The sequence below is a fragment of the Trichoderma breve genome, chromosome 3, assembly GCF_028502605.1.
Source record: "Trichoderma breve strain T069 chromosome 3, whole genome shotgun sequence".
Lineage (NCBI taxonomy): Eukaryota > Fungi > Ascomycota > Sordariomycetes > Hypocreales > Hypocreaceae > Trichoderma > Trichoderma breve.
In genome coordinates, this window is record NC_079234.1 from 4,015,558 (window position 1) to 4,041,041 (window position 25,484).

Sequence of the window (25,484 nt, forward strand, 5' to 3'; positions counted from 1 at the left end):
ACGCGCGCCTCCACAGATCCCATTAATGACTGTTTCAAATCTGTTCGGGCTAGCACTCTAACTCGGCCCACTGTCCCAACGAAACGGTGCAGCTTTGAGGTTTCACAACCTTGATACAGCTCGACTTGAAGATTGAAGCTGAGCGCTGACGAGCGTCTGGTGTTTCACCCGTCTCCGTACCCCCTTATTCCCCCATCTATTTGGTACTTGGATGCATCCGTTGTGTAGGAGATAGATAGCGATATCCATGATGCCAAACCCCCTGCAGCTGCTGGCCGTTGATCTGCCCTCTCAGGACCGCGATGCGATCCTGCAGGAACAGGCCGCGTATTCATCGTAGAGTTTTCCATGGAGTTTCTTTAATTAGAACAAAGGAGACAGTTTGTAAGCGCTCAAACTTTGTTGAGTCTCTGTGGCGAGACCGTGGCCAAGCCAGTAGTTGGTCACGATGTCACTTAGTCACGATCCTCATTGCCTTTATACTGTGAGCTGACGCAGTGGCTGAACATGCTGCTTTTTTGGCCTATGTGGCTCGGTTTTCGTAAGAGGCGAGTCTGCTGATGGGTGTATAAATCTACAGTGATTTGAGTCGTAATAGGGCTGTGCAGGTTTGCAACGCCTTTGAGAATGTCAAGTTTGTTGCTGTCCGTAATCGGAGAGGCCGTGAAAGACACTATGAACTCGCGAGGATTCTATTTTTGTATCACAGTGCCTTTTGTCTGGAGATACTTCCTTCGTCAGTCGCATTTGGAATCACCTAGATAAATCTGTTCTAAATATATCGTGCTAGAGGAGTCTTCAAAGGTACGATCAAAAGAAGTCGCGAATACTCGACAACAACTCATCTTGATCAACGTACTTATTCGTGGCGATGATAAAGTTGTGGGGTAATTTAGATAGAGGCGATTCGGCTGCAACGTTGAAAAGTGTTGATCGAACTCGTAGGATTCAGTTCATTATTGCTCCTTCGTTGATCGCCGCCTCGCTTAACAGTGGCAGTGCTCGCGGATGATGATCCGTCTGACGCGATCTGGAGACGGACCCAGAATGTGGATGAGGGAATCTCCACAAGGCGTTACTCCTTGGTTTACTCTTCTTGGCATACAGATAGTTTATCTTGACAGTTGTTAGGGCTATAACGAGTGCGTTTGAGTTGCATCTACGACCAAGAGTCTGAGGCAGAGGATGAGTTGCGAAACGTTTAATTGACTAAGAGTAGAGAGTATCAAGCCTGCATTTCCATCACCACGAATCCTCAATTTTAGGAGCTATCATAGCTCTTTTCGCCAAATGCAGATGTCGTAGATAATGCCCATCCGCAGAAGAGAAACCCGAATCCTTTTCACCGAACTATTTTCACCTAATAAATGGAGAGAAAGCCGATGCCAACGAAGACGGCCGAAGAAAGAACTTTTGCGACTTCCAGTGCAAATGAGGTAAATGAAAAGAAAAGAAAAAGCAAATAACCGAGTGCAAATATTCCCATGTCCCAGCTGTCGCGCTCTCTCACGATTGTGCTCATGTGTCTTAGTTGATATGTCCATATACGATTCGAAATCCCAATCGCCAATGCCCTCATATTCACCACTAGCAGATTTACTTGGGGGAATAGCGCTCGTCGTTATCCAAGAGGTATTGCATCCTGTCTGCGTATTGTTCCATCTTGTTGTCAAGTCGTCCAGGTAGCAGCTTCTCTAGGATGGGATTCCACCTCTCCTTGAACCAATCTAATTCCATCTGATCATCAATACATGCATACCCTTTGCTCAGCTGTCGGTGCTGTTCACGCAGCGCCATGAAAATGTAGGACGCGCGAGGGAATACACGTTCAACTATCCGACAGAAATTTCTATCTTCGACAGCAGGAATGCTAGCTGAGGCGCACATGGAAGATACAATGGCCTTCATGTCTAGAGCTAGAAGTGACTGGAGAGTTTGTACCGTCCTTAAAGCATCCAGTTGCTCCCAACACTCTCGTTCTTTCGCGATGGCGGATCTGAGAAGAGCGATGACGACCGGAGCCATGGTTGGATCCGCGGGAATCTTAGAAAGCACCTCTTGTGTCGTAGTCCAAATCGAATGCTTGACTGCCGGTGCCAGGTCAATGAGTCTCTTGGCAACTGCCGCCTCTGCTCCAGGGCCCCATAGGATACGTGTATCGAACTGGGGCTTTATGAACTGAGGCCTTATGAAGGACCATTCATCAGGGAATACCGCACCAGTCATTGACATCTTTCCACGTTCATCATAGTAGATGTGCTCCCCATTAGCTACTTTTACTCCGAGCTGGTTCTCCAGGAAGCTCATATTGAGTCGTTGGACCTCAGCATCTAGGCAAACGGGCGTGTGAAGGACGGTGTTCTGGAGGTCCTCCGGAACTTCCTCTTGGCTACAAGAATCAGCCATGGTTGCCGTCAGTGATGATTTCGTTTCCGAATGAATAGTTTAAGACCTTGAGGGTAAAATTGGAGATTAAAAAACTGAATGCGCTTGGAGGGACTGGTCTTGATAGACTCGTTGCCGAACTGCGAAGAGATAGCCGCAGATGAATGGATAGAGGATAGAAGACTGAAGATCAAAGTCGGGAGAAGAGAAGAGATGGGGAAGAAGAAAAACAGAGAGAGGTCAAAAGAAAAGCGAAGGGGCTTTAAATGCTCAACGGAGAGCGCAGGAGAAGCAAACGAGAAGTGGAAAGCGGTCAAGAGGAAATGCAAACGCGAGCGTTAAAGAGGGCGAAGTGGTTGCTACGCAAGAAATACCTTTAATAAAGTGAATTATTCTCATTAGATCAAGTATTTCCTGCTGGTGACTCTCCGTTCGGGCATCTGGCTCATTAAACAGTGTCATCTGGCCACCAGTTGATCTGCTTGCTTCATGTCTCTAGGCTGAGAAACTACACGAAGTCAATTGAAGGGACAATTCTCCAACATCAACATGTTCATGATATTAGCAGAGGCTAGAATTGGATAAATAGAGCTACACCTCTGTTTTGTGCTTCAAATTCACTACATGCGTATATAAATGTACCCGACACGCTTTTCCATATATTCCAAACTTATTTCGACAGTCCTTTGTAACCATGCCACGCTAAAACAATAAAAGCAGCAAATAACGATGTCGCTCCTGTCACAATTACCATGGGCTCGTACTTGTTGCCCGCGTAATGCTCCCGAATCACCTCCCTCGGCGCCATCAATCCGGCACTGAGAGGTCCAACCAAGATATTTCCAACGCCCATCAAAAACACAAATATAGCATACGTGGCAAACACCGTCGACGGATCATCGCTGACAGCCCGACCCATGGCCACACGCATGGTTCCGAACCCAAAAGCAAAGAAGCCGTAGATGAAACTAAAGACGGCGAGAAGCGGCAGTGACTTGGCCAGGCCCCAAAACGTAAACGACGCCGTCGCCGCAAAGGCGCAGCAAATAGTCATTAACAGGCTCACGGGCAGACTTTTATCTGAGAGGTAGCCAAAGGCGAATTGTCCCAGAACCTGCGCAATTGACATGAGGCAGACCAACAACGCGCCCTTGATGGAGGAAATGTCAAAGAGAGAAGCGTAAGAGGGTAAGAAGACGACCGGGAAAAAGAAGCCGATTCCTTGGACCAGGACTGCGGAGCCGTAAATCCAGAAAAGAGGCTGCTTCAGAAAGTCCCAGTTGATCCTCGCCAAGTTGGCCTGATCTGAGGCTGGCAGTCGAGCCTTGAATAGAGGGAGCAAGGGAGCAGTCAAGACCGCCATCGCAACAGCACAAGCCCTTAACGTGACCTTATACCCATATCGTCGGAGAAGCGCATCAATGATGAAGGGAAGAACTGCTCCAGTAGCACCAGAAGATGCAGAGATGAGTCCAAACGCCATGCCCTTTCGCGCAACCCACCACTCATTTACCATGCTCACGATGGGCATCGAAATGAGTACAAAACCAAGTCCATAGAGCGCTCCTTGCGTTGCAATGAGGCCATTGACAGAAGAAGTAAATGACGCGGACAAGAGTCCGGCGATGCTCAGAACCCAGCCCAAGTAAATCTGGTGTCGCTGGTATTTGGGAAACTTTCTCGCCAGCATAGCGGAAAAGGGCGATCCAAAGTAGTAAAAGCCCGTAGACAAGACTCCAACGACGGGGATCCGGACGGCGTCTTTTTGGAACTCGGGCACGTCGGAGTAGTATCTCTGAAAGACTCCGTAGCTGCCAGGAAAGCCTATCCATCTGTCAGTTCGTTATACTTGAAGGAGATGAGGCCATAGTATGTACCCCAAAATAATGCATCGAATGCAAATGCGCCTAGAAGAGTTGCCCAGGCATCTCGGCCTCGATCAACGGGCTTCAGTTCCTGCGTAATAGTTTCGTTTTCGTGAGGGCTGGCAATTGCTTCATTGTGGTTCTGGGAATAGAGCTGCGATAGCTCAACGTCTAATCGTCCTCTTTCAAGCTCTCCATCCCGCTTGCTTATTTCGTCGCGAGAACGAGAATATCGTGGCGAGAGTTCATATTCCACTTCAGTAGCTGTTTCCGTCGCACTCATGGCTCAATTGGATTCAGGTCTTCATCAATTGAGTCTTTAAACCAACAATACTTCCACTATGTAAAAACACAAAACAAAACGAAACTTAATACTTCTTTCAGTCCCCCAGAAAACTTCCAGAATCAACGATTGCGTTTCCTCCCCCACAATCCTAGCGCCCGCAAATCGCGATGTCGGAACCCGACCATAGCCGGAATTCTTTCTCAGCGGGGCTTCTCGACAAGTTCCACAGAAAAGTTCGGTGTGAGTCAAATTAAGAGCATCTGCGCCTTTCCAAGTACAAGCAGATGGAATCGTCCAAAGCTTATTCAATGTTATTAGGGGTTCTTCGGCTATGTTTTTAACCGCTTGCAAATGCCGGGGCTAAGAGCGTATCACAGTGAGCCACGAGGCAATCCACGACGAAGTCTTATCTCTCAAAGGCGCGCCTTGTTATCCATCTATAGATCTATTAATCTTCTGTAATCTATCACCATCATATCATCAAATCGCCCGGTATAATAGTATACATAGTATGTACAATGCACATGTCTAATTCCTCACCTCACCGTCCGTCTTCGGCTTCGCAGTCCCTCTCACAAACTTGGTGTGATGGCCCTTGGTCACCAGCGTCTTCTTCTCCTCTCCATCCACAACCTCAACTTTCTGAATCAAAATCGTCACAAACGCCATCGATCCCCCAACTTTCTCCGCCGTTGCCACAATCTCCACGACATCTCCGGCTCCCGCCGCGCTGCTCAAGTAACTGATGTGCATGTCGACGCTCGCGCCCGTCTTTTCCCTCAGGTCCCATGAGGCAATTGCCAGTCCCGTTGTGAAGTCGATAAAGGCCGCTGAGACAGCGCCATGCAGACCGCCTTTGGAGTTGAGATGTGTAGATGTAAGAGTGAGGCGGCTGACGACTGTGCCGGCGACGACAGAAGTTTGCTTGATGCCGGACAGGAAGATGTTGTAAATGCTGCTGTTTTGGAGCAGCCAATCGGACAGCTGCTCGACGTGAGCTGTCCGCTTGGCCTCGAGTTCTAGTTGCTCTTGTGAAGCCATGGCTGTATCTTCCTCTTGTTTCTCGCCTCTAGATACGCGATGAGTGAGAGAGGAGCCGAGTTGTATGTTTGTGAAATGTTGAGGTTGAGGCTCCACAAGGAATTGGTGGAGACTTTGGCTCGGGTCTTCTTTCAGTCTTATCGCAATCAATCTCAATCGCCACGGCTATTCCGAGTTTCACTTCACTTGGCAACTTCATTCACAACATTGAGTGTACAGCACAATAGATGCACTATCAGTCTTGTGAGCAGTAAACTCATAGCGACTTCATTATTATTTAATTGAAGGCTCAATATATTCCACCTAATTAGGAGTTGTCAGAGCCATATGAAGGCAAATATACGCATGCTTCGTCAATACATTAAGCCATTCGTACAAGAACTAGATCATCACAGCACAACGGCAATCGCCCAGGTGAGAGCGAAAACACCAGCAACAAGGCTCATCTCCAATCGAGAACCTGCACTGGGAGGAATGGTCGGGGGAGCAGTAGGCTGACTTCCGCCTCCGTTGCCGCCTCCATTACCTCCTCCGTTTCCGCCGCTTCCACCCTCTCCTCCGGATCCTCCAGAACCTCCTGATCCTCCGGATCCGCCAGTAGGCTCACTGCCTCCGCTTCCTCCTTCACCACCTCCGCTGCCTCCAGTAGGAGAGCCGGAGCCGCCGGAGCCTCCACTGCCACCACTGCCACCACTGCCACCGCAGTTGGAAGAACCAGTCGAGCCGGTAGCGCAAGCACACACGGAAGAAGCTCCGGTGATGACGGCTTCCAGAGAGGCTGCGGGACAGGCTGTCGCAACGCAAGGAACCAGGATCTGGGACAGACTGGCCTGAGCTGCGGGCTGGCACTGGCATGCGTAGTCGTCCACGCCGCAAGAGATCTTAGGAGCAGCGCTGGTGAAGCAGGCTTGAGCGCAAGATGGAACAGCCGAGGTAGCAACAGCACCGCAGTCGGGAGCTTCAGTGTTGCAGGTAGGAGAAGCACCACCGCCACCACCAGGAGTCGTGGTAGGAGAGCTGCCACCACCGTTACCACCGCTGTTGCTAGGGCCGGAGCCGCCAGAGCTGCCGCCGCCGGGGGGACCAGAACTTTGACAAGTTCCAGGGGCAACAAGTGTAGGTGAAGCACTAGCACAAGCGCAAACTACAAGACGAACGGGTTAGCATGGAGGTTTGTTTAGAAGAAGATGTATAAACAAGTAGCCTCTTACCTGAGCTGGCTCCAGTAATAACGGCTTGCAGAGAAGCAGGAGGGCAAGCCGTTGCCACGCAGGGAACGAGCAGCTGAGTCAGGCTAGCCTGAGCCTCAGGCTTGCACTGGCAGTCATAGTCATGGACATCACAAGGAATCTTGGGTGCAGCAGATGTGAAGCACGCCTGAGCGCATGAAGGAACTGCTGAGCTGGCCACAGCGTCACAGGTCTTGACAGGCACAGGCTGGCAGTTGGAGCCAGTGGCTGAGGTTCCAGGGCCGGTAGTTGTGACTGGTGGCGGCGGGTAAGAGTTGCCACCTCCGGGCTGTGATGAGGATTGAGAACCTCCGGGACCTGTGGTGGTGGTGGCCGGTGGTGAAGTTCCACAGTCGCCAGGGCTAGGGGGCGCGGTGGCACAGGCACAAACTATAAGAGAGATGGTTAGCATGAAAATTTATCTTTGATATAAATAAGGGGTTGATTCTTACCCTGAGAGGCACCGGCAATGACAGCCTGGAGCGAAGCAGCAGGACAAGCTGTAGCAACGCAAGGGACAAGCAGCTGAGTCAAGCTAGACTGAGCTGCAGGCTGGCACTGGCAAGCATAGTCATGAACATCACAAGGAATCTTGGGAGCGGCACTGCTGAAGCAAGCCTGAGCACAGGACGGGACGGCGCTGCTGGCAACAGGACCACAGTCAGATGTGGTTCCGGGCTTGCAAGTCGTACCGGGACCACCAGGGCCGGAAGATGATCCAGGGGGAGCTGAAGTAATCACGCTGCTGGAAGTAGTGCAGGGAGTCTCTGATGAATTGGGAGGTGTAGTAGTCTCTGCAGTTGTGGTTGCTGGGGCTGAGGTGCAAGGCGTAGTTGGGTGAGCTGTGACGCAACCACAGAGGCTGGAGACTTGGTTAAGAACGTCAAGGGCAGTGTTACCGCAGTTTCCTAGAACACAGTTGACAGCAGCACCTTGAATGACATCGGTCTTGCCACATTGACATTCATAGTCAGAGACGGCGCAACTGGCTTGAGTGACAGCGGCAGACTCAATGCATGGTTTGGCACAATCATACACGGCATCAGCGCTAGCCTGGCAGGGAGAAGTAGAGTCACAGCCGGGGGCAGCAGTTGTAGTAGTGCCGGGTGCTGAGGTGATGGGGCCAGTCGTTGATGAGGGAGGCTCTGTGGTGTCTGACTCTGAGCAATCCGAAGTAGACTCAGTCGTAGCAGGAGGTTGAGTCGTAGTGGCAGGAGGTCCAGTCGTTGTAGCTGGAGCCGAGGTGCAAGGAACCGTTGGATGCGCTGTGACGCAACCACAGAGGCTAGAGACTTGGTTAAGGACGTCAAGGGCAGTGTTACCACAGTTTCCTAGGACACAGTTGACAGCAGCACCCTGGATAACATCGGTCTTGCCGCATTGGCATTCATAGTCAGAGACGGCACAGCTAGCCTGAGTGACAGCAGCAGACTCAATACACGGCTTGGCACAGTCGTAGACAGCATCAGCACTGGCCTGGCAGGGAGAGACGGAATCGCAGCCTCCAGTGGTGTTGGGAGGAGTTGTAGTCGTCGGGGGTTCTGTCGTTGGAGGAGCTGTCGTTGTGGGAGGCTCAGTAGGAGGCTGGTAAGGAGTGCTTGTCGACGATGTTGTAGGAGGCTCAGTAGTTGTGGGAGGCTGGTAAGGAGGACTTGTCGAGGATGATGTGCTCGTTGATGAGCAAGCACTTGTCGGGTTGGCTGTAACGCACGAACATAAAGCTCCAACTTGATCGAGAACTGCGACAGCTACGTTATTTGTTAGAAGATGAACAATCTAGATTTATCAAAGTGTTACGAACCTCCACCGAATCCACACGCGCCTATGATACAGTTTGCAGCTGCGCCTTGAATAACGCCTTGCTGGTCGCATTGGCACTTGTAGTCTCCCGTAGCACAGGCTGCCTGAGTGACAGCGGCAGACTGGATACACGATGTTGCACAGGTGGCAACAGCATCGGCACTGGCCTGGCAAGGGCTAGAGCTATCGCAATGCGTGCCCGCGACGATGTGAGCAAGAGCCAAAAGGCCCACGGCTCCGACGGTTTGTCTCATTGTCGAGTGATGAGGACGAGTTGAGTCCGAGACAAAGCCTGGAGAACCACTGTGGGGGAGCAGAAGGGGGCTGCCGGATCGCCAGATATATACGAGTAACTCATCCGCGCGATTCACACAGAATATCCGGGGGAGCTGAAAGGATTCTCTCCTTGTTGACTCGCGTGTGGCCCATGTTGTTCGCCGGCCCAGTGCCCAATGCCACCTCTCCTTGCATGGCTGGCTTGTCCCCCAATGGCATCTCACGATCCAAGTAGAGCAACAGTAGCAGCCTCGTATTTAATTTTAAAAAACCTGCAGCCGGTGCAGCTTTTCCTGCACGATGATCAGCTAAAGCCAACAAAAGATGGGTTGCGCTTGTCAATTATTGGCCCACATACACGGCGATGGTCCGAATGCAGCATCGAGCAAGACGGTGAGGTGGAGCCTGCCGATGAAAGGGGGGCCATTGGGAAGAGAATCCTTGCCATTCACGAGTTTCTATGATGAGATGGCTCTCGCTTCTCATGTTGGTTCGCTGCTCTCAACTTTCGATCAATGCGGGGGAGAAGCAGCCGATGGCCCGAGGAGATCCAGACTCTAGCTGGGCGTCAATTGGGCTCACACTGACCAAGCATCTCGTATACGAACCGTCCTACACGTTCCAGTGATGATGATGATGATGAGCTGAGCTGAGCTAAACTACATGTTTGTACTAAGGAGCAACCAACCGGTCCAAGTTTGCCGGTCGTGCTGTCATGAGCTTCCCGTAGCGCAGCGAGAAACGGGTTATTGGCTTGGCTCAAGGGAGAGGCACTGGTCCAAGTGGCTTAAATCCTGACCGCGCTTCGGGAAAAATCTCTTCGACAAAGCTCGTATCCACAGCGGCAGCCCATTTGAGCGGATGCTGAGCCCAATTTGCGCTCTCCTTAGCGTCTGATCCGTCTGTTCAGCTGGCAATTGGTCACCGCGTTGTCCTGAGCATGGCTCTGCCGTCACCATTGAGTCAGGGAAATGGAACCTGAGCCAAAGATCTGTTAACGTTATAAAGCTCTCCATATAAAGATGGGCCGATCACTCGTGTTGATCGATCATAAGAGTTTCCACTAGTATTCCGCCCTCAAGTATGTATGTAAACGCCAACGCGGATGGAGCCGAGAAAGACAAAACGAAGCCACCCTCTCCGGGAAGCCATCTTCAGCCACCACAACTACCCAACATGCCTGCTGGAATCAGATGTCAGATCGAATCATCAGATTACCCTCCTCTGAGCCTCGGCGAGTAAGCTCTGCCGCCAGGAACAGAGACGCCACTCGCCAAAAGTCCGCCAGCCTCTCTGATCAGGGCCATCTGCATATTCGCTGCTAGGCCTGGAATAGGAAGCCCAGCGGCGCGTTTAACGTAGCGTTACATCCGGGAACATGGATTCGGACTAGCCGCATCAACTGCAGCGCGGGGAATCCATGCTCTCGATTTAAGCCAACGAATCAGTCTCACGCACAGCAGTATTGAGTGAGTAATAGCATCACGCTTGAAGAGGAGAAGAAGCCGAGCAACATGTGATGACGCGACGGTAAATTAGCAGAATGCGGAGTGACGATGCCATGTTGGCCGCCAGTTCGAAAGGATGCTGGTGCCTGGCTTGTTGTGATTTCCGGTTCGTATTCCCGTTTGAGTAGCGGCCGGACAGCGTCGTTGGACGAAGTGCTAGCCATTCCCGTCAAAATAAGGGAATGACCTGTGACCTGCTTGCTCGGGAGAACCGATACCGATTCTTGTCCTGTCATCGCTACAGCCTACAGCCGTAGCTCAAAGCTAAACCAAGCCAGTTGTTGCTCCGGCGGTGTTCTCAGCGTTGGGGGTCAAGTGAAGATGTTGTGTAGGTGTGTCACTCACCCAACACGCCGCTGGGCCACCCGAATTATATGCACTCGTAGCATACTCGTACTGTAACTTCCGAGTCAACATCGTCAAGAATGCCCAGGTCATGGCTTTGGAATGATGGAACCTTGGCGGTGTGGAAGCAAGAAAGGCGCCTGTCGGAGGATTTCTTCCTTGGCGATGTGAGCGATGAGCCGATTTGATAAGCCAAGCCGGAAGTGTTCCCGGAATACGAGCTTTTGTGCATCACAAGCAAAGCCGCCCAATACGACACAGTCTGAACAAGCAGATGGCAAACCTGTTTAAATCTCAACTTTAAGCTTAACAACTTGAATTCAAGGAAATAAGAGTGATCTACTCCGTACGGAGGACTCCGAATACTACAATACATGTAAGAATACGATGCATCACCGCCGATCTCCCGCTGCTCAGCCACGACTCTTTGACCTGATCTACGCCCCACATCTCGTACGAATGTCACATTCATCTCATAATCCATGTTGCCACGATGTGTGAAAGCGAGATCCGGCAGTGGTTCCAGTTGCATAGATAAGATCTCAATAGAAGAATAGAAAGATAAGATCAAGTATACAAGATCTACATCACTTCCATAAAAGATAGCAGCAATGGGGCTTGCCCGTACAACGAGATGCGCCATGGGAAGTGTTTCTTATACCTCGGCTGTCCATGTAACTGGATAGGAGCGTTTGACTGGGACCATTTATTGAGATTGAATTACACGAAGTGGGGAATGAATACCCGGAATAATTAATTTCTTCCTTGCACCTAATAGTAGACGGGTGTTTTGGATTGAAAACCACATACCTGGTACTACCTCCATGCATGAGTTGGTTTGTAATTGAAGCTATCGCCATACTTGATGCCAGCCGTTTCAACTTGCTCATCATCTAATATTTAGTTTCGTGGACAAAGTATGCTTATATCACTTTATAAGTGTCTACTGTAGGCAAAGAACTGCAAATTTCTCCACGCCGACAAAACATACGCAATTATCCGACGCTACAGGGCACATAGGCTTACACGAGGCATATGAAACAGGCGATATGTTTCTGCACACCTTCGCCTGTTGCATTTTTCCATGGTTTCTCTGGTCGTGATATACCAAAATAGAACACAACATTAAACAAATTTCTTTTCACCGTGAATCTTTATGGGCGCTATCACGCTCGCTCTAAACTGGCGGCTCCTTCGTGAGAGAGCCTCAGCGATAATTCTAGCAGTTATGAATGGAATCGCGGATCAAAAGCAGAAGCAGACATGAACAGAGATTCCAATTGTTTGTCCTACAATAGTTCTGACTTCCATTCTGTTGGTGGCTGCTGCCTTTGTTTTTACTTTCTATATTTACTCTGTTGGTGACGACACTATCTTTCCTTAGAATAATGTGTAAGTGAGGGACCTACGCATCGCCGTTATTGAGCAACGGCAACATCCTGCGAGCAATGGACATGCATTCATGTTAGAACTCAGCAACTTGGAACTGGACACACTCCTGTTGTCAGATCTATTCCACTGAATGAAGCGAAAATGAAGACTAGCAAAGCTGTCTGCACAAACTTACAAGCAAAAGGTTACAGAATGCCAGGGCATACTCAAGAAAGAATGAATCATCCTGAAAGCAGTATCTCTCTTTACTCAATACAGCCCTTTGAGCAACAGTCTGCCAAAATTCTTAGTAAAAGGCATTGTGATTATACAGGTGCTTATCTTTTACGGACACTCGGCTCCTTCTCTATTTGTTGAGGCTGTTTATCTGACAACGACGTTTGACAGCCAGACAGCTTACCATACTCCGTTGAATGTGTGCTTAGTTTCGACACATCTTATTGTCATAAAGAAGAGTTCCATTGTACTTCTTCCAATTATTGCCGCCTGTCTAAAAATCAGCGACAACGACGATGTTACAACATACAAACAACAATACTTGGTGGGTATACAACACCATCTAACATCTGCACCATCTCAGTTAAAGTTATAGTTAAGCTCGCAGTCAAAGTTGCAATCCAAGTTGCAGTCTAGGTTGCAGCTGAAGTCGCAGTTAAAGTCACAGTTGAATCCGCGTTTAAAGCTGCAGTTACAGTTAAAGTTAAAGCTAAGGTTAAAAGCGCGGCAAAACTCAAGATCGCAGCACAAGCTGCAACCCAAACTAGAGTGAGCCCAGAAGAAAACGCCGAAGCCGCTCCCTAAGAGCTATAAAAGCTTTCAGACCACCAAGTCCATCGCCCTTGCGTGGAATTGCCAACATGAGCAACGCCAACGCTCCACCATGGCATTTGATCTCGCTCCGGGCCAAGGATGACGGTGGCCAAGAAGTCATGAGCCTGACAGGAGCTACACTCGTGGAAACGACGGCAAGCGGAAGTCAAAAAAGGCGACAGCACAAAGCAAATAAATGCATACATTCAGCAACGTAAGCACTCACATAGCTTATTACGTAGTGCTTTATAAGAGAACGCCTAGGTATTCCGTCAGCATTTGAATTTGCCTATGTCGCTATGGTGGCAGTTAATATAAAAATATAAATATAGTAGTATCGACTAGAGAATTGCAGATATAGTAGCAGTTACTAAAGAAATATAAATAGAGTAGCAGTTACTAAAGAAATATGAATATAGTAGCAGTTACTAAAGAAATATAAATACAATAGTAGATATTTAAAGAACAGATGTAGAATTTAACGCGTGGGTATTCGTATGTAATCTTTTCGGTCTCGGTTTTTTCTGTCCTCCGCTTGGGCGGACATACCCAAAACAACCCAGATATCCAGGAGTTCAGATGCCAAGTCCATCACAGTCATTGATGATGGTGACCTCGTCGCCTTGGATGTAATTGCCCGATACTGTTTCATTGGCAACGGTGTCGACAAGGCGACGAGCCGAAAGTCGAACAAAGATTGTCCAAGAGACTGGGAGAGACTCAAGGACGAGTTGAGAGGCAAGAAGAATGCCGATGGAAAAACCATCGTCTCAGCTTACTACCTCGGGTTCTCCATGGATATGATATGAGAAGACCAGCCTTCATGAGGCATCAGACTCCCAAAGCCCCAAAAGGCGAGACCCGGGTACAGGGAAGGGTCCACGAACAAATTTCACACAACAATCTCAGGGGACATGTAATCAAAAGCGAGTCGGCATCAACGATCACCGGAAGAGCTGTCATTCCCCATTACCTCATGACAGTCAAAGAAAACCTCCTAGCTGCCAAGAGACTCGTTTCTGGCGTCCCCCTCGAAGACGTCTTTGTCACGCCAGAAGCCAGAGCCCAGTACAATCATGCAGTCGACCAGCTTATTGACAAGATCGAGAAGGGAAGGGGGTTGGATTGTTCATCTATTATGACTTCATATGTACCGCAAAACCTCAGACCCAGTGCATCAGTCTGAGGTCTCGGGCAGTATCTAAATCAACCGAGGGATTCTACTAATAAAGCTCCATCACAGGTCGTGTGTAAAACCGAGCTCCTGACACGGTCAACCGGCCAGGAAGCCCCTGCATGATATAAATTCTGTCTTCCCCCTATCGAGGATCTAGAATTCCCTCCGGAGCTTATCCGTATCCTCGATGACTTCATCCAAAAATATTCCGGGGATCTTATTGATCGACGGACGGCTCTAATCAGCTGTTACATTTTTCAAGTTATGATCGCCCACACGGAAATACAAATGGAGAAATATTTCCAGCTCAAAAAAGGCAGCGAATGAGCCATACCAGGCCGTCCCTGAGGAGAGTCTTGCCGTCACAATCATCTTGACGCCTCATTTCTTACGATGGCCCGAATAGATGGGACTAGCCAAGTTCCCTTATCCTTTTAAGTTTATCTTCAAGACCCTCAAGACCAATCCTATGGCAAAGCCCGCATACTTTAATAATAATTCTCCAGTACCTGCTACTACGTCTAGATTTCTTTAGTATCCGCTACTGAAGATATATTTCTCTACTATCTGCTACTAGAGCTACACTCCTCTAGTGTCTGCTACTCTACCTACCCGATGTTCTAATCAAAAGTATAAGTAGTACTAGACGTCTATCTCTCAGAGTACGTCAAGATCTGGGAGTGATTTTCTTTTCGATTTAGTGACTGACCTAGGTTAGACATGGCTGAGGCAGAAAAGCACCCAATCATTGCGGAGAAGATCTTAGATGTCTTCGATCTAGCATGTGAGCGAAGCCTGAAGGACGAAGATGAAGCGCCATCAGCTGCTATGAGGGCGGTTGCTCTCCTGGCCATGCCAGGATTCGAAGAATGTGGGCTTCCACAGAGTTGGTTCGACTTCGCCAAACAACACCCCAAGGTCGCGACGACTGTGAAAGATGGCGCAAAGGCTTTCGCAATTCCTGGAAACAAGACGATGGAAGACGAGTCCGAGAAGAGACTACTATCAAATTTCTACTTCCTGAACCGATCTACCAGAGCGGGTGTCGGCTCAATCCTCTAGAGGAGGAGGATCTGGGGCCGGGGCCACGGGCCGGGCACGGTGCGGCGCGGCGGGTCTAAGCCCGGCAGAATCTGCGCCCGAAGGTGGTCGGCGAGTTCATTGTCTCCTGAGGCGACGGCGGCGAGGATCTTTAATCGTAGAGACATCTCTGCGGGGGCTGGCGCTGGGGGGGTCTGGCGCGTTGTATCTTTGAAGAAAACAAAAGCAAGTTATGCAGATTCAGCCGTGATTTATAGATGGGCCAAACTGTATGCATGGTTCTTTTTCGAAGGGTTCCCCTGCTGTCATTGTGGAGGTGAGTGGCTATTCGGCACCCCAAATTTGCTATCTAGCATCAGGTTACAAATTAAAAGCTTATAGAAACTATCAAATACTAGAAGAATACAGCTATGGTATCAAATAGTAGAGCGATATAGCCGTAGTAGCAGATACTAGAGAAATGTAGCTGTAGTAGCAGATACTGAAGAAAGTAGCGATGCTAGAAGAAAGTAGGTTCTCAGTAGTAACAGCGGCAGATACTTAGGGAATCGGGTATCTAACACCTAAGCGAGTACATGTAGTAGCAAATAACTGACCACCAAGCTCTCTTCGCATCCTCTTCCGTTGGTTGAACTCTACGCAGTGTTAGACACGTCGTATGTCTAATCCGGTTGCTACCATTGTCTCTAGTGTCTCCTTTAATGGAAATCATGGAGAGATTGCCAGCTCCCGTGGCCGTGGCCATCCCATCGTGTCCAGTACATTGAAGTCTTACTGCTTCAGTCTCATGTTCTACAACGTCCTGCGTGGGAGGGAGCTGGGTGAGACATTAACATTGTCGCCAATCCCCCTCCTCTCAGTCACAATCCTTGACCTGGCCTCCACCACGAAAATCAGGGAATCTGAATCAAAACAGCCAAAGTGGATCTTGTATTTCTACGAGTCTTGCTTTTAGTGTACTCGTAGACACAATCCCTATCACGATGAACTCGATGGACAGCTTGTCAACTACAAATCAGCAGTCTTGAACTTGGACAGTACCTACACACCTATACACATACATGTACCAATGTAATTGATCTCTAGTATGCTGATGGTAGTTTTTAAGAGATCACAGAACGTGCAAACTCCTTCGACCTGACAATAGATGCGCACATTGTAAATTTCCAACAAGAGCATGCTCAGTATAGGGTAGACGTCTACCAGGCACAGAAGATTTACTTCATGTTTTCTTTCACACCCTCGCCTGTTGCCTTTTCCCATGGCCACCTAGAAGAAACCAAGAAGAACATGACGCGGCAAAAATGGTCCGAATTTTTCTTCCTCATCCGGAGGCGAGATACCCGACATCGGCTTACGAGACGTTGATTTGACATTTGATCAAACAAAACACCAGCAATGCCCCGCATGGCGTCATAACGGCCGGACTCTGCAATTACTAACATCTCCGGCCCCTCGGAACAGAAGAAAAACAAAAAGCTGAGTGAGGCCTCAATGTTTCAGTTTCACAAAGACATTTGTTTTCTTCCTTACCTTCTGCCATCGTGAAGTCTTGCAACATGTCTGAGCAGACAAGCACAAACACGCCGCAGCCGACGTTGGACCACATCGTGATCCTCGTCTCAGCTAGCGATTTGCTACAACTTCCCGACCGCCTCAAGGACTCATTTGTTGTCAGCCCAGGAGGAACTCACGCTGGAGGCCAGACGTTCAACAAGCTGATTCTCTTTGAAGATGGCGTTTACATAGAACTCATTGCATTCGCGGAGGGCATCAGCCCTGAAGAGCGGGCAAAGCACAGATGGGGCCGTCAGCGGGAGAATACCATTGTGGACTGGGCATATACTTTGCCTCACGAGAGCGACTTTGGAGCCGTACAGCAACGAGTCAGAGACGCAAAGGCGGGATTGACATATAAGGATCCCGTTCCTGGAGGCCGGACGAGACCAGACGGGGTTGTCTTGAAGTGGGCGATTGGAGCCCCTCAGGATGAAAATGGTGATGAGCCGGAGCCTGGCATTTTGCCCTTTTGGTGTCTAGACAGAACACCACGAAGCAACAGGGTGCCGTACCAGGAGGACAAGGCACAGACGCAGCATCCCTCTGGTGCTCGCGGAGTCTCTCGGGTGCGGCTCAACGTGCCCCAAGAGCAACTGTCTGCGCTACAGAGTGTCTATGATGCTATTCACGACGTTGACAGTGCCGCGAGGGGCGAGGACGAGTGGACGTTTAGCACTCCGGATTCATCGGCAAAGGCACGGCATACTTTGGGGGTGGCATCAGAGAGCGGACCCAAGATTAAGCTGGCTTTTCAGGGGAGCGTGGGAAGCCCTTCGTTTTTGGAGATTTTGCCAGGCATTGTCGTCAAGTTTGAGGCTTGATGGTTGATGACTTAGGCTTGATGGACTTACATCTCTTGTGTCTGCTTGATGCATGTATATGGGAGACACAACATGTCATTGATTGAGATGATGGTCAATGGGCCATTCTCAACTTGTAAGGGAATTGAATATGTATCTATAAGCCATAAAGAAATCAAGTAACAGGTAATCATGCTATTCAGAGTGTTTGTTACTCCGTATAAGAAGATCAGTCGATATAGATACTGTGCGGTAAATAGATATATCACACTGTACATACATGCAGCTGTTTGCGCATCTGGTGCTATTGTGAGGACTTGCCGGTACTTTGCTCGCCATACTAACCAACAGCGAGCTGCAGGTACCACTCAATTTAGAGCTGAGCGCGACGCGACAGAGCTTCCGCCTTCGTCAACATTTTGCTTTCCATTGTGCAGCTTCACCGCAGTCACGCAGCCTTTTGTCGACCATGATTTATTACTGAAACTGCTCAATCCTACATAGAAGAGGCCATTGATGGATTCTTGAAACTCGAATCCCGCCTTTCCCAGCGCAATCGCATTCACGATGCCTTCCGACGAAGTCGACAAAGCGCCCGAGGACGCAAGCACGCAAAACGACGTTGAAATGGACGAGCCAGGGCACTCACAACAGCCCGCAGAGTCGGAAAAGCCCGACGAGAGCAGCGAACGTGCTCCTCTAGCAGACATGGAGGCTTCAGAAGAGCAGGATGCCGATGCGGGTCCGGTGCAGGAGCGCAAGACATTCGCCAGCAGCTTGATGAGCCCGGTTGTGACTCTGCTGGTTGGCAAAGAAGAACCCACGCTGCTCACGGCGCATCAGGAATTCCTCGTGGGAAGCCCGTACTTTGAAGTCATCTGCAACAAGTTTGCCGAAGATGGTAGCGTATGGACTTTTTCACCGCCATGAGAGTCACGAAAGTAGACTGATAGCTTCATCAGCCTCGCCACATTGAGCTCCCCGACGAAGACATTGATGCCGTCGGCTGCTTCCTCGAGTTCCTCTACACAGGCGAATACTTCCCCCGCAAGCTGTTGGGCCAGAGAACCCTCGAACACGACCCCAGCATCCCGGCCGTCGATGATTCAGGTGTCCAGCTCCTCAAACATGCAAAGATCTATACCTTGGCTCAGAAATGGGGTGTTACTTCACTCCAGTCGCTGTCGGCATCCAAGATCCACTGCATCAACTCAACAGTCAAGGGCGAGATTGCATACGCGCGCTACGTTTATGCCAACACCGCCCTAGACGACACAACTATTCGGGCACCCGTGGCCAGCTTCTGGGCTGCCAGGTCACATACGTTGCGGTCTGAGGCCGAAGACGAGTTCAAGGCCTTGTGTCTGGAGTTTCCCCAGTTTGGTTTCGATATTCTCAGTATGTTTTTCTTCTCCACCATTCTCATTCTCATTCTCCCGGTTGGTGAAGCTAATCTTTTGCAGCTCGTGTTTTGGACGACAAGCTCAAGAGGGAGCGCAACGAAAAGATGCACCCTTCCTCCGGCAGCGTCCGCAAGCGCCCCCGACACGGCAGCGGCGGTGTTGCGTAAACGGCGAGATGCTCTGCTCCCTGTACAACATGGTTTGCTTTTTGGCTTGACTCGGAGTCCAACGTGCTCAATGTATTTAAGCCCTGGCTATATATGATGAGATGGATTTGGCGTCTGGTGCTGGATGCTATAGTATGGTGCAATAGGCGTTAAGTTGGGTAGAACTGAGCGCAGGTCGGCGCATCCATATAATGAGGGAGGGACGGCGTATGTGGCTGTTTCTCCATTTTGCGATTGTCATGATCAAAATGAGCTCTCCAAGTCGACATTTGCAATCCGGCGGTGACTCTGGCAGTCTGGGTCAAGGAGGGGCACTGACTCTTTGAAACCTTGTTAACATCCAGTGTCTTCCATTCCGCCTCCGCACTATCTAATCTATATGTGGCAGAAATTTGAAACAAAACTGCTAGCGCAATCATGTCATTGGAATGATTACTGAATTAGGCAACCAGACATCTCTACTCCGTATTAGTAGTTCCTTGGGAGTCACACCAATGCAACGTTCCAGAGACGACTCTTGGAGAATGTATGCCTCCTTGTGGCTGGCTGACTACTAGGTAGATGTAGTTGATTCAGTATAGCACTGATGGGCCGGGGATATCGTGCCCTTTATACGGAATAATATCTCCAACATCTGAAGGGGTTTGCTCGGAATCACGATCCTGACCGTTACAAGCCGCCTTCCCAGAGACCGCAACAAAGAGGCCTCAAGAAACTAGTGTCGTACCACCAGAAGCTACTCAGGTGGTGAAGGAAAAACACCGCCGGTCTGCCACTATAATTTTTATGTGATTGGCGGCGCTGTATTCTTTCCACCTTTTGCCACTTTATTTCCTAGTGTCGGAGATCGTTCCACTAACAGAAGGGAGCACGAGTCGGAGATTTCTCTGCTAACGGCGATGAAACACTGTCTTGGGCTCCCTGACGTCTTCCTCCGTCTGCTAGTACCCCCCGTCCCTCCCTTGGGGATAACGTGCTTTCATCTCAGGGTAGTCAATATAAACAGAATCCATGGGACTAGAAGCTCATAGAGCAATCCCTTTATACTCGCGGATAGTTACTCGTATGCAATCATGGCTTATAGGGACAAGTAGCTCACAGCATCCTCTATCCATATCACAACCTCTCTAAACTCCAAACAGAGAATGAGATTCTGTCCGAGTTATCATGTCACAAATATCGTCGGGTCTATGTACTGATTGTAGAAAGTAAGCTGAATTGGAGAGAACGAAGGCCACTCGGAACTTAGTACTGGAGCAGTGCCCGTTGTTATAATCATGCCCATTGTTGTAAACGCATACAAGATCTCAAATTCCATGGCTTTTAATTGTCATCTGAAGACATTGCTTTATGTACCTTTTTAAATTACTGAGGCTTAACATTGGGCCCTTCAACTGAGACAAGTGAACCGCATCATTTCAAACTACTGGCCTCTCTAGCAATTGCAGAAAGATGGTGTTAGCGTCGCTTACACTGCCCTTACTAAGACACTGTATAAGAGCGATGATATTAAAGATACGCAGAACTCGGCGAATAATAGATCGACAATTTTGCGGCAAAGATCTTCTCATTTCTGTTTTCATTTCTGTGTCTGAGCCATGTTTGGGTGATACTGGATCCACAGTTGCCTCTTCCAGCCCCTTTGCTTTCTTCAACTGGCTACCGTGGATCTCGCCCTGGAACATGGCGACATATTTTCCGGCATGTGATCATGTTCGCCAATTACGTTTCTGGAATGACTGTCAGATGTTTCATCCTTAATCGTGACAATCTGAACCAAAAAGGGGATTTACTCAGACAGTATGGTAAAGTAGTCAGGTACGCGAGCACAGAAGTTATGATCTTATGTACTGTAAGCACGAGAGAGTACAATCCGTTTCATTCTCACGGGTACGAGGATGCAAGTTCAAGTGAGTTTTCAGAAACGACTGGATATAGCAGTTCGTTTCTCTACACTGACCATGCCACTTTAGATAGCCAGTCGTCAACAAAATATGAGTATCAAGACTTAATACAGACTTTACTGATTATTGCAACTCTACTCATCTGGGACTACATTGCTCAAACCCTTTTTCTGCCCTGTCTGCCAAGATAAACCCGTTAATCTAGGCTTATTACTTTGGGAACCTACCCTATTATCGTTATAATAGGGAACGGAGGGTTACATTACCTGACTGTGTACTTTCAGCCCTATACCCATAATATTGAAACTTCCCTATTATCCGGTAACTCATTGATCCATCTAATTATAGATGAGAGAGAGTATCTGGACGGTTTGAAGCCATGCAAGTTACGAATGCGTAGTTCACGAATGATTATTTCCTAGATGTGCTCTGAGCAACAAAAGAGATGGCTGAAGCCAGATGGAACAGGTCAGACCAGTCCTCAGTATAATGCCACCAGGCCGCAATATCAGATGTACGCTGCAAGTACCACTATTAAACACACTTTTACGCTGTGCAAAATGCACTCTGTTTACTTCAAAAGACACAATAACAAAGAGGAATATCTTGCCGTATAGAGCCACATTTAGAGACATCTACCAAAAACGTTCGGAGTCAAATTAAACTCAAAATGATCGCTTTGTTGTTTCGGCCTTACCCCTGGACTAAAACGATCGGATCTTATCTGGATTCCTTTGCATCGTATGACTGGAAGATCGTGAAAACGGACTTTTTCCAAGATTCCACAGGCCGTTGCAATCTTTTGTTTCATATGAACCCGTAGAAGTTGAGAGAATGCGGCTAGCAAGCAGAGTCTAGGATATAATTTTACTTACCAGCGTTGACGGGCGCGTCTGAGCGGCACAGCATTGCAGCCAGCAAGCGGCCCAGCATTCCTCAATGCCGCCGCACACGGCCCATCCCCTTGGTAAAGGTTTTTGGCTGATGAAACGCTCCTGCAATTCAAGCATTTTTTCATTCCATGCTGACACTGGCCAAAAGCGTATGTAAACACGATGTCGTGATGGCTGTTCAACGGTTTTATAAATATCACTGTTTAATCCTGTGATGTTCGGATCTTGATCTCACCAATGTAATCAACTGCCTGAATAAGAACCTACTCGACTGGTTTATTTCGACATGGCCGTTATCAGCAAGCTCCTGCCGGTGGCAGCCGCCTTGTTGGGCTCCGTGGATCACACGGCCGCTTTGGCTGTGCGTTCGACTGCGGACCGATGGGACGTATCCTATCGTGTCCAGATTGGCACTCGGCTTGCTCCAGTGTAAGATAACATGTCCAAGAATCTAACGGTGTGTGTTGTCCGTCTAACAGATTCGGTAGCTCGGGATTGGCTAGCAATGTTACTGCCACACATGTACACAAGCGAGAGGAGGATCATGGCCCTGACTGCGATTGCGAACTTCACGTTGTGTATGTGACCCCAGATAGTGATCAGGGGCGCTACCAAGACGGCGAAGGATCTTCAGATGCGTCTGGCAAATGGGAGAACGGTGAGAACCAGAATGGCGAACACCGCGAGGATGGGAAACACTGGGAGAATGGCGACAACCGGAAGAGTGGTGAATACCGTCAGGACGGTGAATACGAACAGGACAGTGAGGGTGAACAATACCAACAGGATGGTGAATACCAACAGGACGGCGAATACCAAGAGGATGGTCAACTCCGTGAGGGTAACCGCTATCAGCAGGGTGGTGATTACCAAGATGATGGTCAATCCCGTAGGGGTAACCGATACCAACAGGGTGGTGATTACCAGCAGGATGGTGATTACCAACAGGATGGTCAACTCCGTGAGGGAAACCGATACCAACAGGGTGGTGATTACCAGCAGGATGGTGATTACCAACAGGATGGTCAACTCCGGGAAGGTGATCGATACCAACAGGGTGGTGAATACCAACAGAATGGTGATTACCAAGAAGACGGCGAATACCAACAGGATAGTCAACTCCGCGACGGTGGTCGATACCAACAGGGTGGTGAACATCAAGAATATGGTCAAGTCCCTGAGGGTGGTCGATACCAGCAGGATGGCGAATCCCGTGAAAGTGGTGAATACCAAGAAGATGGTGAATACCAAGAGGATGGTGAATACCAAGAGGATGGTGAATACCAAGAGGATGGACAATTCCGTGGTGGATACCGAGGGGACGGTGAATACCGAGAAGACAGTGCATCCCTTGCGAGCAGTCAAAACCGCGAGAGTGGTCAACACCGGGCGCATGGTCAACACGGTCAGAGTGGTCAAGACTGGGCGAATGGTAACCTCAGTGAGGATGGAGAACTCAGTGAGGACGGACGACTCATTGAGAATGGACAACTCCTCAATGAGAATGGACAACTCCTCAATGAGAATGGAGAACTGAGTGAGGATGAACTTCTCAGGCTTCTTAATGATGGAGAACTCGGTGAGGGTGAACTTATCGGGCTTCTCAATGATGGAGAACTCAGTGAGGATGCACTTCTCAGGGTTCTCAATAGGGCTGGACTTCTCGATGAGAATGGACAACTCATTGTAAATTCAGAGGGCGCGGACCTGCTTGAGAAATGGCCATGGGGGCAGAACCCCCCTAACCAAAATGCTCAAGGCCCTCAAGGCCCTCAAGGCCCCGAAGGTCCTCAAGGCCCCCGAGGCAGCCAAGGTGTCAAAGGTGATACTGGCTCTCAGGGTCCTAAGGGAGACCAAGGAGCTCAGGGTGCCCAAGGTGTTAAGGGAGATCAGGGTAATCAAGGTGTCCAAGGTAACACTGGCGCTCAGGGTCCTCAGGGTCTTCAAGGTTTTCAAGGTCCTATCGGTCCTATCGGTCCTCAGGGTTTTCAAGGAAACCCGGGCCCCCAAGGTCCTGCCGGTGCTGATGGTGCTGATGGTGCTGCCGGTCCTGCTGGTCCTGCCGGTCCTCAGGGTGATATAGGTCCTATCGGTCCTCAAGGTCCTGCCGGTGCTGATGGTGCTGATGGTGCTGATGGTGCTGATGGTGCTGATGGTGCTGCCGGTCCTGCTGGTCCTATCGGTCCTCAGGGTGATATAGGTCCTATCGGTCCTGCCGGTCCTGCCGGTGCTGATGGTGCTGATGGTGCTGCCGGTCCTGCCGGTCCTGCCGGTCCTCAGGGTGATATAGGTCCTATCGGTCCTCAAGGTCCTGCCGGTGCTGATGGTGCTGATGGTGCTGCTGGTCCTGCTGGTCCTGCCGGTCCTCAGGGTGATATAGGTCCTATCGGTCCTCAAGGTCCTGCCGGTGCTGATGGTGCTGATGGTGCTGATGGTGCTGCTGGTCCTGCTGGTCCTGCCGGTCCTCAGGGTGATATAGGTCCTATCGGTCCTCAAGGTCCTGCCGGTGCTGATGGTGCTGATGGTGCTGCTGGTCCTATCGGTCCTCAAGGTCCTGCCGGTGCTGATGGTGCTGCTGGTGCTGCTGGTCCTATCGGTCCTGCTGGTCCTGCTGGTCCTGAGGGTCCTGCTGGTCCTGCTGGTGCTGATGGTGCTGCCGGTGCTGCTGGTCCTGCCGGTCCTGCCGGTCCTGAGGGTCCTGTTGGCCCTGCCGGTGCTGATGGTGCTGCCGGTCCTGCTGGTCCTGCTGGTCCTGCTGGTCCTGAGGGTCCTGCTGGTCCTGCCGGTGCTGATGGTGCTGATGGTGCTGTCGGTCCTGCTGGTCCTGCTGGTGCTGATGGTGCTGCCGGTGCTGCCGGTGCTGCCGGTCCTGCTGGTCCTGCTGGTCCTGAGGGTCCTGTTGGCCCTGCCGGTGCTGATGGTGCTGCCGGTCCTGCCGGTCCTGCTGGTCCTGCTGGTCCTGAGGGTCCTGCTGGCCCTGCCGGTGCTGCTGGTGCTGCTGGTCCTGCTGGTCCTGCCGGTCCTGCCGGTCCTACCGGCGCTACCGGCGCTACCGGCGCTACAGGTCCCCAAGGTGATCCAGGAACAGCTTATGCGGAGTATGACTACACTGGTTGTTATCAGGCCAGCGGACTCGCCAACCAAACCTATGGCCTTGATATTGACCCAGGAAACTTCTTTGCTGCTACGATCGAAGACACATCTGTCGACGACTGCGCCACCTACTGCGCTACCATCGTCAGACCTGGCCTTCCAACCCGGTTCTTCACACTCTCAACAGATGATGCTGGCAACTCCATTTGCGCATGTGGTGATACCCTTGCCAGCGTAGATACAACCAACGGATGCAGTCAGCCGTGTACATTCCTACAAAATGGCATCGTAGCCTATTGTGGTGGTCCGTTCGCCGACCCGCCGGTGGTGTCTGTCTTTGGCGCCATCTAAGTTCACGCCTGGGTAACCAATCGATATTCATTTTGCCTCAGTAGGAGTTTAACATTAGAATGAATATTGTTCAGCCTTAATTCCAAGTGTATATTAATAACTTCGAGCTGGTACAGCTTCAAATCTTGACTCTCTTATCTTCGTTACAAATATAATCT

General features: G+C 49.9%; 8 protein-coding genes across 8 annotated transcripts; 4 read left to right on the forward strand and 4 right to left on the reverse strand.

Moving 5' to 3' along the window:
- Positions 1–1,596: 1,596 nt before the first annotated feature.
- Positions 1,597–2,406, reverse strand: T069G_05629 (uncharacterized protein; the record flags this gene model as incomplete). Its single annotated transcript, XM_056172839.1, has 1 exon — positions 1,597–2,406. One exon carries the CDS (start codon positions 2,404–2,406, stop codon positions 1,597–1,599), a length of 810 nt encoding a protein of 269 aa, XP_056029697.1.
- Positions 2,407–3,055: 649 nt separating this feature from the next.
- On the reverse strand, positions 3,056–4,533 carry T069G_05630 (major facilitator superfamily domain-containing protein; the record flags this gene model as incomplete). The annotated part of the gene is made up of 2 exons (XM_056172840.1): positions 3,056–4,209; positions 4,263–4,533. 2 exons carry the CDS (start codon positions 4,531–4,533, stop codon positions 3,056–3,058), a joined length of 1,425 nt encoding a protein of 474 aa, XP_056029698.1.
- A 531-nt stretch (positions 4,534–5,064) lies between these two features.
- Positions 5,065–5,577, reverse strand: T069G_05631 (thioesterase superfamily domain-containing protein; the record flags this gene model as incomplete). Its single annotated transcript, XM_056172841.1, has 1 exon — positions 5,065–5,577. The coding sequence occupies one exon, from the start codon at positions 5,575–5,577 to the stop codon at positions 5,065–5,067; it is 513 nt and encodes a 170-aa protein (XP_056029699.1).
- Positions 5,578–5,966: 389 nt separating this feature from the next.
- Positions 5,967–8,860, reverse strand: T069G_05632 (CFEM domain-containing protein; the record flags this gene model as incomplete). Its single annotated transcript, XM_056172842.1, has 4 exons — positions 5,967–6,721; positions 6,789–7,196; positions 7,259–8,554; positions 8,608–8,860. 4 exons carry the CDS (start codon positions 8,858–8,860, stop codon positions 5,967–5,969), a joined length of 2,712 nt encoding a protein of 903 aa, XP_056029700.1.
- Positions 8,861–14,834: 5,974 nt separating this feature from the next.
- T069G_05633 (uncharacterized protein) lies at positions 14,835–15,176 on the forward strand (the record flags this gene model as incomplete). The annotated part of the gene is made up of 1 exon (XM_056172843.1): positions 14,835–15,176. One exon carries the CDS (start codon positions 14,835–14,837, stop codon positions 15,174–15,176), a length of 342 nt encoding a protein of 113 aa, XP_056029701.1.
- A 1,538-nt stretch (positions 15,177–16,714) lies between these two features.
- T069G_05634 (glyoxalase-like domain-containing protein) lies at positions 16,715–17,536 on the forward strand (the record flags this gene model as incomplete). The annotated part of the gene is made up of 1 exon (XM_056172844.1): positions 16,715–17,536. The coding sequence occupies one exon, from the start codon at positions 16,715–16,717 to the stop codon at positions 17,534–17,536; it is 822 nt and encodes a 273-aa protein (XP_056029702.1).
- A 546-nt stretch (positions 17,537–18,082) lies between these two features.
- Positions 18,083–19,085, forward strand: T069G_05635 (uncharacterized protein; the record flags this gene model as incomplete). Its single annotated transcript, XM_056172845.1, has 3 exons — positions 18,083–18,421; positions 18,478–18,913; positions 18,979–19,085. The coding sequence occupies 3 exons, from the start codon at positions 18,083–18,085 to the stop codon at positions 19,083–19,085; spliced, it is 882 nt and encodes a 293-aa protein (XP_056029703.1).
- A 3,083-nt stretch (positions 19,086–22,168) lies between these two features.
- On the forward strand, positions 22,169–25,326 carry T069G_05636 (collagen triple helix repeat (20 copies) domain-containing protein; the record flags this gene model as incomplete). The annotated part of the gene is made up of 2 exons (XM_056172846.1): positions 22,169–22,311; positions 22,362–25,326. 2 exons carry the CDS (start codon positions 22,169–22,171, stop codon positions 25,324–25,326), a joined length of 3,108 nt encoding a protein of 1,035 aa, XP_056029704.1.
- Positions 25,327–25,484: the final 158 nt, after the last annotated feature.